Consider the following 19,989-nt stretch of genomic DNA (forward strand, 5'->3'; position numbering starts at 1 on the left):
AGAAGCAGAATTCTGCTGCCGTCAAGCAAATTAGTAATTTTAACTTTCTTGTTCCATTTTTGGTAGGGAAGAAAGTGGAAATGGAAACAGAATATGAATGAAAAAGAGAATTTACTATAATAACAGGGTTTACTTTAAACATAGGATAAAGCTAGGTATACAAATAACAGAATCAGAGAAAGTGACAAGACAATTATCTTGACACAAGTATTCCATAGTGTTAAGCATTTAATTTCTTCTCGGGTTATATACATGCACAGTGCCTATATCCTAAAACTAAACTACAAACTCTTTGTGAGTAAAAATTGTATTTTATTCTCTTCAGTAAAGAAATACTTATGATATTTTTAAAAAAAGCTATTTGAGAACAAAACATTATGAAATTTTAGAGCTCTTGTAGATTAAAATGTTGGAAGATTTTTATTGTTAAATATTTATTTATTAACAGATCTATCTCTTCCAGAAGCAGCTAACTATTTGCTTAATCTGCCATTATAATTGGGTAAAATTTATATGAATGCTAGAGTCATGATATTGAAACTATATTATATGAAAGTAAACAAAAGTATGTTCATGGAAAATTTTATTGCCATTCTTTAAATGGGAGGATAATCAGCATTTACCAAAATTGTACAAGTTTTAAAAATTAGGTTCAAAGTGTAAGGTAGACTCCAAGAATGGGCAAACATTTTTCTGTAAAGATCCAAATAGTAAATATTTCAGGGTTGCCGGCCACATATGGTCTCTGCCATGACCACTTAAATCTGTATCGTAGTGTAAAAGTAGTCACAGACAATACATAAATGGATCTGTGTGGATGTTTTTCAGTAAAACTTTATTTACAAAAAATAGTTAGCTTATGAGCTGTAGTTTGCCAACCCTTGAAGCAGATGATATATGACTAGAAATAGCATTAAATGGGACAGAAAAAGGAAAATTTTTTATTTTTATAGGATGATAAACATATGTGACATTTTCAAGATCTTTGATTCTTACAAAAAACTTAAATAGCACATAAATCTTACCTGATTAGGTATCCTCAATGGGGGCCTTGGACCTCCAGGGTACCGAGGTGACATAAAAGGCTATTGAAGTGAAACAAACAAATAAACAAAACAAAAAACAGTACAATGTAAAATACAGATCTGAAAATAAACTACTTAAAAATTTTAGAATTAATCAAATCACAAATCAATGTACTCTGGGCTGCTTTCAGTATAATAAATACTTTTAAGAAAAATTACCATCCCATTATTTATTTTGCAGATTATCTAGAAAATTTTCCAAAGAAAATGTAAAAACATAAAAGCTGACTAAAGTAACTATAGCAACATCTTTTAAAAATGTGAATCATTAAGGCAATAATATCTAGTGGCAAAATATAAGGTTAAGCAGCAGGCAATTTAATCTTGAAAAGGACCTCTGGATGCAGCTTACTGCCTATGTTATCAGGTTCTAAATAGATACTTCTGATTGAATTGTTTGGTGTCGTTATCAATTCCTTTAATAATTTTAAAATTGCCAAATTTCATCTTTTATATCTTTGTTTAAAATGATAAATAAATTTCTTTTCCAAGGGTCATCTGTAGTCAAAAAAGCTTTGGCTTTTCCTCATCATGGGTTTCTTATAGTTCAAAATGGACTCTATGGGTGTGGCAGCACACACCTACAGTCCCACCTACTCAGGAGGCTGAGGCCAAAGGACTGCTTGAGCTCAACAGTTAAGAGTGGTGCATGATGAGCATGCCTGTAAATAGCCACTGCACTCCAGGCTGGGCAACACAGTAAGATTTCATTTCTTAAAAAAAAAAAAAAAAAAAAAAAAAAAAAAATTGGCTACAAATTTTAAAGTTGAAATTTCTTTGCATATTTTGACCCTAGTTGATTATGAAGTGTATATTTTTAACACAAGAAAAAAAATGGTCTTATATTAAAAGTCAAGTTAATTTATGTTGCTGGATGAGTCAGAGGCTCCTAAGATGTACTGAATCTGTCAGTCTGGAAATTGTCTGAAAAGTACCCTAAAAGCGACATTGTAGTGAAATGTTTAGGTAAAAAGAGACCATTTTGATCATTCAGACTTAGGCACCAAAATTTTATAAGTTTATTAAATTATTTAAAATTTGATTTATTTTTCTAGAAACAACAGAAAGATTATAATTTTAATTATGTCTCAACATATAATTACTTAAATGTAAGATGCTCCTTACATGTAATATAAGCAAATATCAAATCTAAAGGGTTGAGTGTTATTAAGATATTAAGAATGAATTAATATAAATTAAGAATATATAGCAAGTAGACAAAGATTTGGGGAAATCACATTTATAGTGCATTACAGAATTAAATCCTACATGTAGAATGTATTTTCTACAAATATTTTTAGAAATTAGGCTTGGAGGACATGGCTACTCATGTTTTCCAGAGCTGTTTTAAAAGGAGCCTCTAAAAAATAAAATCCTAATTAATGCTGTATAGATTTTTCCTATTGTATCTTTTGTGGAGTCTGACAAACCAACAAAAGGAACTTCACAATTAAGCGAGCAATTTTGCTTTCCGCTCACTGTGTTCTTATATGTAAATGTGCTCCCAGCAGTTCATTTTATATGGACAGAAACAGATTATTCAGGTAGCACTGTCACCTCCACCTGATAAAACTTAAGTAGATTTTCCAATTTTAACAAAGTTGATTTTTAAAATGTTTAGTTTTCACATATTTGATTAAAGTTGTCTCTATCATTTTAAACTGTACCGTAAACTGGTAAGTTAGTTATGTACTGTCAACTAGTAACTAGAAGCTTATTTTAATATTCACACACTCTCTGTTATTTTCTCTTTCCTTTATAAATCACCTAATTTCACCTATGAAGCTGTCTTTTTAATTCTGGACTCATTTAAAAAATTTAATAAATATTGTGTCATTGGTTTTGTAATGGCTGTCTTTCTTTTACAAAATGATGTTTTATGACATAGTCATTAATTCAAAATATAGTATCAATTTAGTTTTTGAAACATGGAGACATAAAAATAGGTTGCTAATAATTTTTGTCTGTAATACAACCGCTCTGAAGTAGAATACAAGGTAAAATTATGTGAAAAATATTACTAAATACCAAATGTTGAGATAAATATTTAGAAGTGCCTCACTTGAAATAGAACACTTGAGATTTGCATGTTGATCTGAACGTAAGACGATGATATAGTGTTTATTTAATGGAATATGTGAAAGGAGAATTTTTTTTCCCCAAATGGATGGCATTGTGAATGAGTGTTTGTTAATGGAACTGTCTATACCTTCCTACCTGACTGAGGCCCTATGAAGGAGCTGCTGTGAGGAAGAGTCAGTGTATGTGCTAGCTGGGAACCTGCAGGTTACTACAAAATGAGATCGAGAGAAAAAGACAGATTCTGTTTTTAGTCAATTTATTGCTCTTATATGTCCTCCTTTAAGAAGTTCAAATTTGTATTTTTTTTGGAGGCCAAAAAAAAAAAAAAATCAGAAATAGAAAACCGCTTATAAACTCTAATCTTTACACAATTAAAGCACTAGAAGACAAAACAATCAGTTAATATAGCTAAAAACTACTACTTTTACCTGAAATATAAGATTACTATGGTTAAAGTATTTTAAATATAAAATTAGTGCTATTATAACATATGGCTTAGTATTCAGATTGATCCTTACCTTAAGTTATCTAGATAACCACCTAAGTCCTCAACTGCCTAGTGAATTAGCTTGTATAGACACAGCAACAGAATCCAAGAGTCTGCATACTAGCAACTGAGAATAATCTGCACTAATATCTGTACTTCACTATTCAGAAGTTAATTTGCTTTCAAATGAAATTCAAAATGTTAACCCCAATTTTAATTATTTTATGGTAAAATGCTAATCTGTTGAAGAGATTATGCTAATATAAATTATATCTATTGACAGACATGTCAGTATTCCCTGCTTTAGCAATCTGAGAAGAACAGGTTCTTCAAGAGTCTTTGGGCTGGGCGAGGTGGCTCATGCCTGTAATCCCAGCAGTTTGGGAGGCCAAGGTGGGCAGGTAACTTGAGGCCAGGAGTTTAAGACCACCCTGGCCAACATGATGAAACCCTATCTCTACTAAAAATACAAAAAATTAGCTGGGCTTGGTGGCACGTGCCTGTAATCCCAGCTACTTGGGAGGCTGAGGGAGGAGAATTGCTTGAACCCAGGAGGCAGAGGTTGCAGTGAGCTGAGATCGCACCACTGCACTTCAGCCTGGGTGACAGAGCAAGACTCTTTCTCAAAACAAAACAAAACAAAACAAAAAAATAGGCAGAAAAGAGTCTTTGGCTCTTAAAATGTGTTTACTCTTTATGTTTGGGGCAACATTCTTTTTCCTTTTTTTTTTTTTAAGTTTGAGTAACGTATACTTGTCTGAAGGTATCATGATGGTGAATCCGTGTTTTAACTGGAAAAAAGCCTTCCCCAGAAAGGATTATTTGTAACATGTGTGGAAATAACATTTGACTGGGAGTCAAATACCTGGGTTTTAGTTTCGGTACCTGTATTAATTAGCAGTGTCCCTGAGCTAATCATCTTTCAGGGCTTTAGTTTTCTCAACCTTAAAATGAGAGAGTTAAACCAGGTGATTTCTAAAGTCCCTTTGAAAATAAGGGACCCATGATTCTGTGTTATTTTTAGTATTACATTTAAATACAAAGATTAGTATAATGTAGATAGCTATAAATATTTGAAGTGTGTGTGGGTGAGGCAGGGAGTAGGGATAAAGGCATATGTTCCTAAGGCACAAACCATTTTCATCAAGGTGCTGAAGAAAATTATTACCATGCTTCATAGAGAAAAAGAAAAACTTAAAGATTAAATACCCCAAAACACAACAGTGCTCTTTGTTGTGTCAGATTAAAGGTCAATTAGGAGAATAAAAAAGCTACACTTATCAATGAGAAAGTATGGTAGAAATTTGTTCATTCAAAAACAACATATATATATGTTTGAATGAACAAAACATATAGATAGACAGATAGATAGATAGATAGACAGATAGATAGATAGACAGATTAACAGAGTCTTGCTCCATTGTCCATGCTGGAGTGCAGTGCCATGATCATGGCTCCCTGCAGCCTCAACCTCCCAGGCTCAAGTAATCCTCCCACCTCAGCCTCCTGAGTAGCTGGGACTACAGGTGTGGTACACACCACCACACCTGGGTATTAAAAAAAAAGAAAAATTGTAGGCCGGGCATGGTGACACATGCCATGGGCAGATCATGAGGTCAGGAGTTCACACCTGGGTATTAAAAAAAAAAAAAAATTATTGGCCGGGCATGGTGACTCACGCCATGGGCAGATCATGAGGTCAGGAGTTCAAGACCATCCTGGCCAACATAGTGAAACCCCGTCTCTAGTAAAAAATTCAAAAAATCAGCCAGGTGTGGTGGCACATGCCTGTAGTCCCAGCTACTTGGGAGGCTGAGGCAGGAGAATTGTTGAACCTGGGAGGCAGGGGTTGCAGTGAGCCAAGACCATGCCATTGCATTCCAAGTCTGGGTGACAGGGTGAGACTCCGTCTCAAAAAAAAAAAAAATGTAGAGATGGGGTCTCACTCTGTTGCTCAGGCTGGTCTGAAACTCCTGGGCTCAAGTGATTCTCCTGCCTTGACCTCCCAAAGTGCTGGAATTACAGATATGAACCGTTATGTCCTGCTCATTAAATATTTATTAAACACCCACAAAGGCACTGTTCTAAGTGGCTAGATATATCAGTGAACAAGGCAGATAAAAATGACTGCCCTCTGATTAGGATTTTTCAAGATTCATAGTCTTATAATTAATAGGAAACAATTTTCTATAAAAATTGTTTTCTACATCAGTCCACTAATCTGAGACAAATAGAATGTTCTCCTCACCAAATGGTGAGATTCAATGAAAACCCAGGGAAAATAATATTTCAATCTGGTGTCTTTCCTCAAAAGTCATATTACATCATCTCTATTTGATAGAACATGTAGTGCTATGAATACTGAAGATCAAGGCTATGCTTTTAAAAAAGTTTCAAAATTAGGAAAAACTCATAAGGTAAGCTTATTTACTTATAAGATAAATTGGGTAGCATAGTTAGTACTCTGACATATGGAAACTATATTTATAGGTATAAATTCTCATTTCTACATGTTCTAGTGATCTGTGTATGCTATGGACTGAATGTTTATGTCTCCATAAAGTTCATATGTTGAAATCCTAATCTCCAATGTGATGGTATCTGGAGGTGGGACCTTTGAGAGGTAATTAAGTCATGAGGGTGGAGCCTTCATGAATGGGATTAGCACCCCTATAAAAGGAGGCACAAGAGAGATGATCTCTTTCTTTCCGCCATGTGAGCATTATGGCCATCTGCTAGCCAGGAGGAGGGTCCTCTCCAGGAGTCAAATTGGCTGGCACCTTGATCTTGGACTTCCCAGCCTTCGGAACTCCAAAGAATACATTTCTGTTGATTAAACTTCCCCATCTATGGCATTTTATTATAGCAGCCCAAACTAAAACAGTCTAAAATAAATGGAAAAACCCAAAGTAGAAGAAATAAAAGTATATACAAGCCAAGAAAATCAATAAATATTTGGTGACAAAATGAAAAAAAAATTCTCCAATAGAAACACAAACCAAATGTTCAGAACAGCTCATTTCCTCCAAGTAGTCTTTTGGAGAAAAAATTACACCACTTAGAATCATATTTTACTTCAGAATGAATGCCATTATGTTTTAAATAATTATTTTTCTATTACATCAAGAATCATTCATGGAATTTTAGACTTCTATTTTCCTAAAAGAGAGATTTTCCTTTATTTCTTGTCCTTTCTGCTAGCACAAAAGCAGTAGTTTCCCCTCCCCTTATTTTGAACTTTCATAAGCCCTTAGCTTTTTATCTCAATTCCCTAAGAATTAGAAGGAACCAGCTCTTTCTCATCCTCATATTAGTTAAAGGTAGATCCCTCAGTCCAAATCTTTTCCTTCTGAAGGTCCCAGACCCCTTAATGAAACTGTTTTATAAATGATTTACCTGAAATTAATGGTGATACAAACTATTTTAAGCTCTAACTTCTTTTTAGATATATATGATAAAACTGTACATCTTAAATGACACATTGCTCAAATGTTAATTTTGTTAATATCTTCTAACACTGTCAATAGAATCTAAAAATCCCATATAAATATGATTCTCCAACACCAGAATTATATTCTTTATTCCTTGAGATTACACTGTACTCTCCTTTCTCTGCCAAGTAAATTAATTCCCCAAGGGCCAGTTTTGAAATACCCCTTTCTCTTTAAAGAATTTCTATAGGCTCCATTTCCCCTAGTTCCTCAGCACTTTATACCACTTATCATAGAGGATTTAGTACACTGTGCTATAACATATACTCCGATATGAAGGAACTCCACTTTAGAGGAAAGAATACAAAATACTATCAGAGCAAAAACTATCTTAATGTCAAGATAATTAGTTCTTAAAATAAGACCAGTATTTCTTAGAATACCTAAAATTGATGTAGCAGTATATAAATCACCTTATACTCATTATATCTTACCTTATATCTCATTATATCTCACCTTGTATCTCATTATATCTCTTGGCTTTAAAAGTTCTTTAAATCTTAGTCTTTCAGTATAAATTAATAATAAAGAAAATTAAAAATCATTAAAAAGTAAAAAAAAGCCCTCTAAAATGTCAATCGCTAAGCATTTTCTATATTCTCTCTTTTATTTTATGAGCACAATTTGGAACAATCAATGATGAAGAAAAGAATAACACTAATTTCCTTAGAATGAACAAATTAACATTTAAGACAGCTTACACATCAGAAAACTTAGAAGTCCGAGGTACAATTCTAAAGCACACAATTATACAGGACTTAACTAATTTAAAGTAACTTTGGACTTCGAGGATAAAATTATTCATGTGAAATTAGCTTCTAAATTTGAAAACCTAGAAGTTTTAAAACTTTTTTTTTTTTTTTGAGAGATGGAGTCTCACTCTGTCACCCAGGCTGAAGTGCAGTGGCATAATCTCAGTCACTGCAACCTCCGCCTCCTGAGTTCAAGCAATTCTCCTGCCTCAGTCTCCCGAGTAGTTGGGACTACAGGTATGTGCCACCACACCCAGTTAATTTTTGTAATTTTAGTAGAGACAAGGTTTCACCATGTTGGCCAGGCTGGTCTCGAACTCCTGACCTTAGGTGATCCACCTGCCTAGGCCTCCCAAAATACTGGGATTACAGGTGTGAGCCACAGCACCTGGCCAAAACTTTTTAAATGACTGTAAGAAATATATAATTACCAGGTTTAAGAAAATATAAACTTACAAAACAGTTTAGCAAGTGACCATTTACTTAACAAAAGACTTCTTCACAAAATTACTCATTTAAAGTTTTGCAAGTTCTGTGTTATACATATATAATAAAATATTATTTATGCAATTTTATTTGAATATGCCTTTTAGAAACATGTTCAAGAAAGAAGTTTAACTTTTTAAAGTTTACTAGATCATCCTCCTGATTTTATAAAAGAAAACTGAAGACCAAATTTCTTAACCGCCATTTTAGTCTTTTCTTTATAACACCCTGCTACAGGAATACCTTTAGAATAATGGCAGGTACACACTTAGGTACCAGGTGCATTTTAAGGTCAGTTGGTCATAAGAAGTATGTGGTACATAAATAAATTGCTTGATCTGGCACTTTCAGTCCCCCAGCAACTGTGCAACCATTTATTAAATACTTAATGTGGAATTCTTTAGTTACCGCTCAAACACGAAAGGAGAAAAAGTAGTGGCATTTCAGGAAAGCAAGCTAATTTGCACATAAAGCACTAACTAGCATATGCTCTTGATTCACCAGACTAAAAAGAAATGTAACAACTGAAATAAAATAAATTTCAAAAGCTCTCTCTTTTCTTGAACATTTTTGGTGGAGTTTTGACAATATATGTAGTCTTTAGTCCACTTATTTGTGTTTTTGAGGGAATAGTAGAGGATGAGTAGAGAATGGTGGTAAATGGGTACGATATTAAGTATTATCATTATAACAAAGCTGTTCATTATAATGTGGTTCATGAAGAATGGAAGAAAGCAGCTAGCACACTCGAAGAGAGAATGTATGAAGCAAATGTTCAGTAAACATTTGGTTGGTTCAGTAGCTGGCCCATTGACCAAGCGATCAACAACCCTAATGGAAGACTAAAAGCCTGCAAAAGGTATAATAAAGCTTGGTCCTCCTGTATAAAATCTCACCTGACCAATTTATTTGTCTTGTTAAAAATAGGCAGTGTCTGTTGATGTGGTAAAGAGTAAATCAGACTAATGGTATAACATATCTGGTTGTCTAATGAGAAAATGCTTATAAAATATGTCTAGAGGAGGAAATCCTGCTCGCTTAACTAGGATAAATTATATCTTCAAGAGGTCCTAGTAAGAGTAAGTAAAAAACAAAGAGCTGGGGACCCAAATATCCATACTAACAATATACAAGAGAACTTACAATTTAGATGACTAATAAGGCCCTTCATTCTCTCCTGCTTTCAGGTTTCTCTCATTGTTTCTGGGGTGACAGGGTTGAAAATAATGAGTCTTAGGTAGTTTTACAGAATAGCAGTATTTAGTAACCATGATTTAGAACAAAAGGATATCAGGTTAATTTATATACAATTTTGTAAGAAAAGTGTGATAACTTACTGATCTTTTTCTGAAGCATACACCAGTCACAAGAACTGCTAACAATTCTATAGAGCAGTTTGCCTCTCAGGTGTGTCTTATATAAGGCCATGTTTATACGTGGGATCCTAACGTTTTAGGTTGAAATATATTTTAAAAATTATAATCTTCAGGTCTGAGAAACAACATATTTTAGTTGAAATATTTTCTTTCCATTAAGAAAAGGCTCAGCATTTGAGTAAAAACATAAAACATTCTGCTTTCTTAATATCATATTGTCTTTAGCACATAACCATCTTTACATTAAAAACCTGTAAGTAAATGGTTATTTGCCAAAAAGTAATTTTCTTCCCTCAACATTTAGGTAAAAACACAAGGTATAAAGTGAAATACAGCCTGGAAAAATATGGGTTATCTTCAGTAATTATATTAACTACATAAACACCAAATCTATCTTACGTGGACTTGTGTAAACATGGCTTTAGACAGATTTAATCTTTCCTCTGGTATTTTCTATGCACTGGTTTGAAACAGTGTTGAATTCTGTTGAAGACAGAATTCCAGGACATAAAAATTATTCTAGAATCTAAAACATAATTTTAGAAAATGATAAAAATGACTGTAAAATTATTTATTCATAGTTCTGCAAAAGTAATAAAAATACATTTGCTATAAGATTTAACCAAAAGCATAAACATTCTTTAAAAAAGTAGTACTTATTATTCATGATGTACCCTTTTTTAGTTACATTATCTTTACCGTATATGATTTTCTCTATATAGATTTCTATTCTGTATGTTGCTATTCTATATTTTACTTAAGAGCAAATCATTTTTTAAACTTATATGTGTTAACTCTCTTGAAGTCATATGCTATCAATAAGTATTAAATAAACAATATTGAGAATATTACTTTGAAAAATCACTAGAGTATTGTGACATCCTTATTTCAGCCATCTTTCATTAAAGAATGTTCACATATTTTTAGTTTTATCATTCCATGAGATACTTCATACATTTTCTGTAGAAAAGTAATGATGCATAAATTATACATCAAATGAATTTTGTCAAAGTTACTTTACAATTCATATATCTTAATTTGTTTAGTTTCCTTTCTGTTTTTCATGAGCATCTCCATCAGACATTACTGACACCCCAGTGGATAAGACATTCCTGATTAACACATTTTAATTCCAACTAGTACTAAACTAATTTAGCTCACAAGATGACATACTTGTGCTGGCATATTCTGCTGATAAGCATAAGTATGCAGTTTATCTCCCATACATCTTAGATATTCTATCATCAACACTTAATTAAAATAACTCACATAAAATAACTGTAAAGCAATGACAGATCGTTCTCTTGATGTTACTTTGGCAAGGCTAACCCAACAGAGCAGAGTTACAAACAAGTGGATTCTTCTATATGGATTTAGTCTAAGCATCAATATTGGTCACTGACATTATGAGCCTTTTCAAGAAGAAGAGACTTTTTCTCAAGCCTTCATTACTATGTACTCATTTGATAAAGGTGTGTAGCAACAGAGAATGGGATTGTGAATGGGAGACTAAGCTGTCTGCTGGTCTAATAAACTGTGAATGGTTTAATAATATTCTATAACAATTTTAAATAGTTTGTTTAAATCCATTTATATTCAGAAAAATTTGGTGTGAGGCAAGTATCTGGAGTTACTGTGCTCCTGTGCTGCCTCCTACTACTGATTAAAATGACAGTGACAGATTAACTGATATTTTTAAAAATACCAGTTTGGGTAAGAAAATAAGGATTTGAGATTTATAACTTAGGATAAAATATCAGGCTGACTTAATCAAAAAGAGGCTAAAACAATAATTTTTAAAAATCACCTTAACTTTTCATTAAAGAATGCAAAATTATTCCTCTTGTCTCCCTTTTCCCTACTTTATATTCCTACTTTCATGTAAACTTGCTCCAGATGAAGTATGGAAGATAGATACTTCAGTTTATTTAAATATATCACTGCAGAAAAGCACAGCATTTTGTTCCTAAGTTTCTGATATCTTGATATGCTTGAGAAGTTTCTACTGATTAAGTGGTAGTCCTTTCAAATTCCCACGCAGAGATAACAGCATTTGTTATAGAAACTGGCCTATGGGCTTGGTCTTCTGATATAACTGGCTGGTTATATATATGTTTTTACTTATTTAGGAATGAAAAAATACTCTCACATTCATTTGGTTACTGACAGACATGATGTTTATAAAGCCACTCAACTCATATCTGAACTATGTAACACGGTATTTTTATAGAACAGATTTTTTTTTTTTTTTTGAGATGAAGTATTGCTTTGTTGCCCAGACTGGAGTACAGTGGCACTCACTACAACCTCCACCTCCCGGGTTCAAGTGATTCTCCTGCCTCAGCCTCCCAAGTAGCTGGGACTACAGGCACCCGCCATCACGCCCAACTAATTTTTGTATTTTTAGTAGAGACAGAGTTTCACCATATTGACCAGGCTAGTCTTGAACTCTTGACTTTGTGATCCTCCCGCCTCAGCCTCCCAAAGTGCTGGACCGGAGTCTTGCTCTGTTGTCAGGCTGGAGTATAGTGATGCAATCTCGGCTCACTGCAACCTCCGCCTCCTGGGTTCAAGAGATTCTCCTGCCTCAGCCTCCCAAGTAGCCGGGATTACAGGTGTGCGCCACTACGCCCAGCTAATTTTTGTATTTTTAGTAGAGACGGAGTTTCACTATGTTGGCCAGGATGGTCTTGATCTCTTGACCTTGTGATCCGCCCACCTCAGCCTCCCAAAGTGCTGGGATTATAGGCATGAGTCACTGCACCCGGCAGAGATTTTTATATTTTATAGAACTGAGAAATTATTACAGCACCAAGAAGTCTGTTTTGAAACTAGAGCTTACTAATTTGACTAATGCTGAAAGTATAAATATAAGCAAAATGAGAATTCAAATTGCACAAATTAAAGTTATTTCTGAATCCCCATTTGAAATACACATCTTGAGGCCAGGCACAGTGGCTCACGTCTGTAATCCCAGCACTCTGGGAGGTCAAGGCAGGGAGATCACCTGAGGTCAGGAGTTCGAAACCAGCCTGGCCAACATGGTGAAACCCCGTCTCTAGTAAAAATACAAAAATTAGCTGGGTGTGGTGGCAGGCACCTGTAATCCCAGCTACTTGGGAGGCTGAGGCAGGAGAATTGCTTGAATCTGGGAGGCACATGTTGCACTGAGCTGAGATCGTGCCACTGCACTCCAGTCTGGATAACAGAGGGAGACTCCATCTCAAATATATATATATAAAAATATATATGTAAATATATAAAAATAGATATGTAAATATATAAAAAATATATAAATATATATGTAAATATACAATATATAAAATATGTATAAATATATAATGTGTATAAATATATACATATATAAAATATATAAATATATAAAATATATAAATATATACATATATAAATATATATACACACGCATACATTTTGAAATATATGCATCTTAAATACATACACACAATAGTTGATAAAAATCCAAATGGATGTCAAAGGTATTTGTGATGTCAGAGATTATTTATAGAATACAAAAATGACATAGAGAAGGTAGTATTCACATTTGCAGGCATTCTAAGTAATTATACTTGACTCTTTTTTGATAAGCATCTTACTGTGTACAAAGGGTATTCAATTACTCTATTCTCTATTCCCTGGTGTTGTTTCTTTTCCCTTTTTTTTTTTTTGAGATGTTGTCTCACTCTGTTGCCTAGGCTGGAGTGCAGCGACGCGATCTCCACTCATTGCAAGCTCCGCCTTTCGGGTTCACGCCATTCTCCTGCCTCAGCCTCCTGAGTAGCTGGGACTACAGGTGCCCACCACCATGCCCGGCTAATTTTTTGTATTTTTAATAGCGACAGGGTTTCACCGTGTTAGCCAGGATGGTCTCGATCTCCTGACCTCGTGATCCATCTGCCTCAGTCTCCCAAAGTGCTGGGATTACAGGTGTAAGCCACTGTGCACAGCCCCCTAGCATTGTTTCTTATACTGAAAATGGTATGTGATTGCTTGGGAGGATGGGAATAGCAGATACTCTTTTCCCACAGTTGCCAACAGGGCTGTTTTTCTCTGTTCCTCAATATAGTTTATAAGAGCCAACATTTCACTCCTAGCAGCATTTCTCTGATCTCCCTTGACTTCTCCCTCCAGCTACTGCTTCATGTCTCACTTTCCTTTAAAGCAAAACTCCTTGAATTGGCCATACTCATTGCCTCCAATTTCTCTCTTCTCAGCTTAACCTAGATGCACTTTTATGAGGCTTTCACCCCCAGCACTGCATTGAACAAGGCCACTAATGACTTCCTTGTTGTTAAATCCAATGGTCAACTGTGAGCCACTGACTCATCTGACCTATCAGCAGTACTGGATACAGTTGATCATTCTTCTCCTCAAAGCATTTTCCTCATTTGACTTCCAGCATACTTCCTTGCCTGGTTATCTTCCTGTATCAAGGGTTGCTTTTTTTTGGCTGGTTCCTCTTCATTTTCCTAATTTCTTAACATTCGAGTGTCCTGGGATCCATCATTGCACAGCGTCTTGTTCCATCTATGCTCACTATCTTGTTGATGTCATCCAGGCTCATAGCTTCAAATATAATCCATATGCTAGTGACTCTCAGAGTTATATCTCTAGCTCAAGCCTCAAACATAAAAATCCAGCCTCTCACATCTTGTTCCCTACTCAAAACCTCTTGCATGTCTAACAGCCGTCTCAATTTTAACAAGTTCACAATCAAGCTTCTAATATTCCATCTCACACCTCCTCTTGAAGTTTTATGCACATCAGTAAACAACTCCATTTTTCCAGCTGCACAGGACAAAAGCCTTGCATTCATCCTTGACTTGTCTTTTTATCTTGCCAACATATATCCAAACTATCATAAAAATCTGTTGGATCAAAATTGACAAATGGCATCTAATTAAACGTAAGAGCTTCTGCACAGCAGAAGAAACTATCAAAAGAGTAAACAGACAACCTATAGAATGGGAGAAAACATTTGCAAACTATGCATCTGACAAAGGTCTAATATCCACCAGCATCTATTAATATACGGCATTTATACAAGATTACAAGGAAAAACAAATAGCCCCATTAAAAAGTGGGCAAAGGACATAGACACTTTTCAGAAGAAGACACACATGTGGCCAGCAAGCATACGAAAAAAGGCTCATCACTGATCATTACAGAAATGCAAGTCAAAACCACAATGAGATACCATCTCACACCAGTCAGAATGGCTACTATTAAAATGTCAAAAAATAACAGATGCAGCTGGGCGCAGTGGCTCATGCCTGTAATCCCAGCACTTTTGGAGGCTGAGGCGGGCAGATCATGAGGTCAGAAGACCTCAAGATCATCCTGGTTAACATGGTGAAACCCCATGTCTATTAAAAATACAAAAAATTAGCCGGGTGTGGTGGTGCATGTCTGTAATCCCAGCTACTCGGGAGGCTGAGGCAGGAGAATCGCTTGAACCCAGGAGGGGGAGGTTGCAGTGAGCCGAGATCACGCCAGTGCACTCCAGCCGGGGTGACAGAGCGAGACTCCATCTCAAAACAAACAAATAAAACAAACAAACAAACAAAACAAACAACAAAACCATAACAAAAACCAAAGGATTTGTGGCCCCATCCTCCCTACACCCAGGAATTCTAGTCCTCTAAGAGTTGGGTGACCCCTAGGACTCTCGTATTAGTACTCCACAGAACCCCCTTAGAGAAACTCTGGTCCTTACCCTTTGGATCTCTCATAGGCTACCTTTTATCACATTCATGTAGAACAGAAGTAGGCAAATTACGGCTCACAGGTCAAATGTTGCCCACTGCCTGTTTTTTTTTTTTGTAAGTGAAGTTTTACTAAAACACAACCATGCTCTTTAATTTACATAATGTCTTTGGTTGCTTTTATGCTACAACCGAGTTGAGTGGTTGTGAGAAACCGTGTGACCTGCAAAGCCTACAATATTTTCTATCTGGCCTTTCACAGAAAAATTTTGTTGACCCCTGACATAGAACATAAGACAAATTGTTCCTGAACACTACCCAGTAATAAATTATTCTTTTAAAAAGCTAATGTCTTTCTAATATATGCTTAAGACAAATCTATTCCCCCTAAATAGGTAATTAATAATATATTTAATAACCTGTTCCTTATCTTTAATTCCCCAAAGAATGTGGAGCATTTTTGTTGCTGTAACCAATACTAAAATAAAACCTAAACTAAATTGTGTTATAAATAGTCTTTGCATATTTACAATTTGCTGTCTATATACATTTTTTTTAATCAAGAAACTTCAATAAAAACTACAGCACTTTGGGAAGAATTTTCAGTAATATTTTCAAAAGAAAAAGTATAATTTCAAATGATCTGAACAACAGCTAAGCTCTTATCTCAGATGTGATTTTAAACTATGATGCTTTATTGTTTCATACTAAATGTCTTGGACATCTTTGGCTTGCAGGAGTAGCATGAAAGTGAAAGGAAAACCTAATACTGGTCTAGAATGACCAACCTACGTTTCTCCTAAATACTCGGTATGGCAAACAAATAAAAAACAAAAAATTGGATTTCTAATAGGAAAGTGTTGCATTTGATTCTAACTGGAAAACCCAAGTAAAGACTCTGAATACCTGACACTCCCTTCTTTGCTCTCTGTCCATCCAGTTACTGCTGTAGGGTCTTTAGTTGCCTGAACTGCAATTTTTTAAAAAGCTTACTTAGTTACTCAAGCTGAGCAGTTTTAATTTGTTCTAATAGTTGAGGCCAGAAAAACTATTACCACAACTGCAGGACAACATTATCAAAGCCAGCAGTTGTTAGGCACCTTTATTTTTTTAGTTGCTTTTATCTTTATAACAGGGAAAGATTTGCTCTATTTTCAACATTTAGAATCTCTGTTCTTTAAAGATTCAAAATTATATTTTTAAGAAAATTAAACTTAGTTTTTATTTCTTGAGGTTTGATAAATAAGCCAACTTCCTCACCTCCACTATCTAAACCCTGGGTGTATTTAATTCTGAGAAATACTATTTCTAATGTCTGAATTTTTTGAACTATATATATTAATGCTGTTAGATATTCTAGTCTAATAAATTAGTTCTACATCAGATTTTCAGTACCCTACTCATTCAAACTAAGAAGGATATAACAAGTAATCTTTTGGTTCATTTATCTAAGATCTGAGATGGTATCTATAACTTCCTGAGAGGGAAAGGGAGTTTCTCCTGGCTCAGAGTACTTTCTGAGACTAATTTCTGAAACAGCCATAGTGAGGAAAGATTAAGAGGAAAGGCAAACCACTGGAAGCGAAGGTAATGCCAAGACTAATAACAGAAGGAAATTGAGAAGGCATGTAGATTATGTAATTATATGTATATAAATGGCTGGATTTACAAAGTCTGAATAGGAATAGCAGAGTAGATGAATATAGATACTAAGGTATCTTCAAAATGCAGAATTTATTTTCAGAAATAAATTAAACATCTATCTCCCAAAAACATTTAGCCAGGACTTGTAAAACCATATATTACTGGTTTTCTTTTTCACTTTCGAGTGTTATATTAAATAATTATTTTTCTCATTTTTGATTCTTTTTCTTTTAAAATATCAAAAATATTGTACACTATGAGCTTTTTGTCCTTGTTGCTTTATGAATGTCGTTTATATTGAGCCTTTCCTAGTCAATAATACCACCATGGAGAAAAGAGGAAATTTCTTACTATTTTTTTTTCTTATTGCGTTATTACTATGTCAAAGCATTAGGTCAGCTTGCTACAGTGCAGCCTTGCTAAAAATAGAAACTCTGGAAAAAGGCCCTGAACAAGTGGAGATATCTGCAAACTACCACTAGATGGCAAGGCAGCTTTACCACTGCCAATCTTAGGCCTGCAAACAAAATGTGACTTAAAACCTGCTGTCACATATTTTCTACTATATCCGAGTTTCATTCTACTTAGATTTTAAAATATGAATGATCACCTTGGTCTGAAACTAAATTACTTGGTATCCTTTATCATTAACATGTATTTATAATCTTATCCACGTCAAAGTCTTAAATTTACAACCCAACATCAACATATTACCAGTTTTTCAACAGTTTCAGCTAATAAAACTAAAGATCTAGTGACTAAAATATAGTAAATATAGCCAAGATAAAAATCAAAATACATGATAAAAGAGAACAAAGGTCTATACAGAGTTCAAAATTAGATATTTACAGGTATATCCCAGATTAGTTACAGACTCAAAGATATTATCCACATTAGCACCTATTAAAAGATTATGTTGTGTTTTTATATAAAGGATATGAATATATTTAGTTATCAGAGTGATAAAGAAGTTATAGTTTCCTTCTTAAACGTTTCCTTGTGGTAAAGAACATAAAGTAGGAAAAAGCATTTTTACCCGCCTCAATATTTTTTTGGTTAAAATAAGAATGTCCATTGCATTAATGTTCCATAAGTTATAGTAAATTCACAAGAGAAGCTTCCTTGTTACTTACTCATCCATAAAATTACAGAACTTTACAAGGTAACAGAGTTAATACTCTAATTTTTTAAAGAAAAGAATTAGTACTTTTGTGTTATTTAGTGCATTTTATTAGTAGTAAATTATTTTGATCATTATACACAAGTGAGAAGTAAACCCACTTGGTATAAGGAAGGCTGCTACCTATTTATATTACAGGAATCAAAGTCCTTTGCCTGTCCTTTTGTATGAATGCCATGAGAATGAATAAACAGCAGATCAATGCTTTTAATACATAACTCAAATTTCTTAGCATACTATGAAATCTTTGAATAAGACAGGGATGTAAAAGAGTACAAACTCAGTTCTGGGTGCCTACAATGGATGTGTATTCACACCGTATCAAGATACTGTACTTGTTTCCACAAAAACTGCCAAACTTTTAGTTAGATCAATGGCCATGTCTACTCTCTTCCCTCTGGATCCCAAGAAGCAGGACTTCCCAATTTAAGAAAGCTGCTCTAAAGTCATTCATCCATTCCATGGTGTCACTCTGAGGACTTACAGGGTTTCTTATACAAATTATTCATTTGAAAACAGACTCCAAGTAAATAACTACATGTCATACTTTAAATGGCTTTATTTTACTAACTTTATACCTCCTTTTGCATGTCTGACTAGTCCCACTGATTTTACTTAATTGGTGTCTTGCTCAGCAACAGAGGCTCTCTCATTTCAATAAAAACATCAAAGTTTAAGTATGAACAATGTCACAAATAGAAAGACACTAAAGACTGCCTTTCAGAATGGACTTATTAAGTGTATGAAGTCATATCATAATTATTTATTTTAGAGTTTAATTCATTGTATTTTTCAAATGTAGTTGTTATGGATTCACAAGTTCAGAGTTTGTGATCATTCTACTTGGTAATGAATTTAAGTCTATACTTACAGTCAAAGAGGGAGCTTGTTCTGTAATGTAAACAGGAAAAAAGGGAGTATGTTTGTCTATTTAGGAGAAATGTTTCAATGTAGTTTTTACAGTACGATCACAAAGTAAGGAGAGCTCAGAAATACTTAGGTGGGGCTTCATTTGCAAATTATAAATTCTTCTTCTTTACTTTCATTTATTCACTAATTCTAACAGGCTAAATTCTTTTTCGGTTCAGTCCATTCAGGCTATCTCCAAATAAGCTTTGCATTTACTAAGAATATAAGTTATAAAATATTATCATTATCTAAAAGTCAAAGGCAATAGGAGGTAACCACCCTTCATAATTTCTAACCACAACCAGGAGAGGCTGGAACAACTATTTAACACCATTTTGACTAAGTCTCTTTTGAACCAGGAATTCCCTGATATCCAAGTCTGGCTCTTTGGAGAATCTGAGTCTTTATCCTGGCCAGCCTTCTGGACCTTGTCACTTGAAGGAGCCACACCCAGCTCTTTTCCAGTTGCTTCTATTCCTCTTTGCCTTGTCCTGAACTAATAATCAGGATTGTGCCTGATCTTGGGTATTAGAGTTTATGAACTGTGAACTGATACTCCATTACAGGTTCTCCAGATTTGGATCATTCTTGGAGATCAACATCTCTTTGGAATTAGATTAGAAATGGGGGTCTGAACTTGAATTATGATTGTCTGCTGCTATTTCTACTCATGGAAGGCAGCTACTCCTCACTAACTATATGTATTTTGACATTACGGCCAGAATCACATTGTAGTTCAGCAACTGCAGGAAACCAGTGGATATTTAGGACATA

The 19,989-nt window shown here is 34.5% G+C and overlaps 1 protein-coding gene across 11 annotated transcripts in view; it reads right to left on the reverse strand.

Moving 5' to 3' along the window:
* Positions 1-19,989, reverse strand: part of SSBP2 (single stranded DNA binding protein 2) — a 324,484-nt gene that overhangs the window by 68,093 nt on the left and 236,402 nt on the right. For 9 of the 11 annotated variants that reach the window (XR_002522615.2, XM_003899887.4, XM_021939513.2 and 6 more), the window contains one exon: positions 1,026-1,085. The exons of the other annotated variants lie outside the window; for them this stretch is intronic. Coding sequence is in view for 8 of the 9 variants with exons in the window: in XM_003899887.4 (XP_003899936.1) it covers positions 1,026-1,085 (60 nt within the window). In the remaining variant the exon portion in view is untranslated. The remainder of the gene's footprint in view (positions 1-1,025; positions 1,086-19,989) is intronic. 11 annotated transcript variants of the gene reach the window in all.

Source organism: Papio anubis, chromosome 5 (genome assembly GCF_008728515.1).
Source record: "Papio anubis isolate 15944 chromosome 5, Panubis1.0, whole genome shotgun sequence".
Lineage (NCBI taxonomy): Eukaryota > Metazoa > Chordata > Mammalia > Primates > Cercopithecidae > Papio > Papio anubis.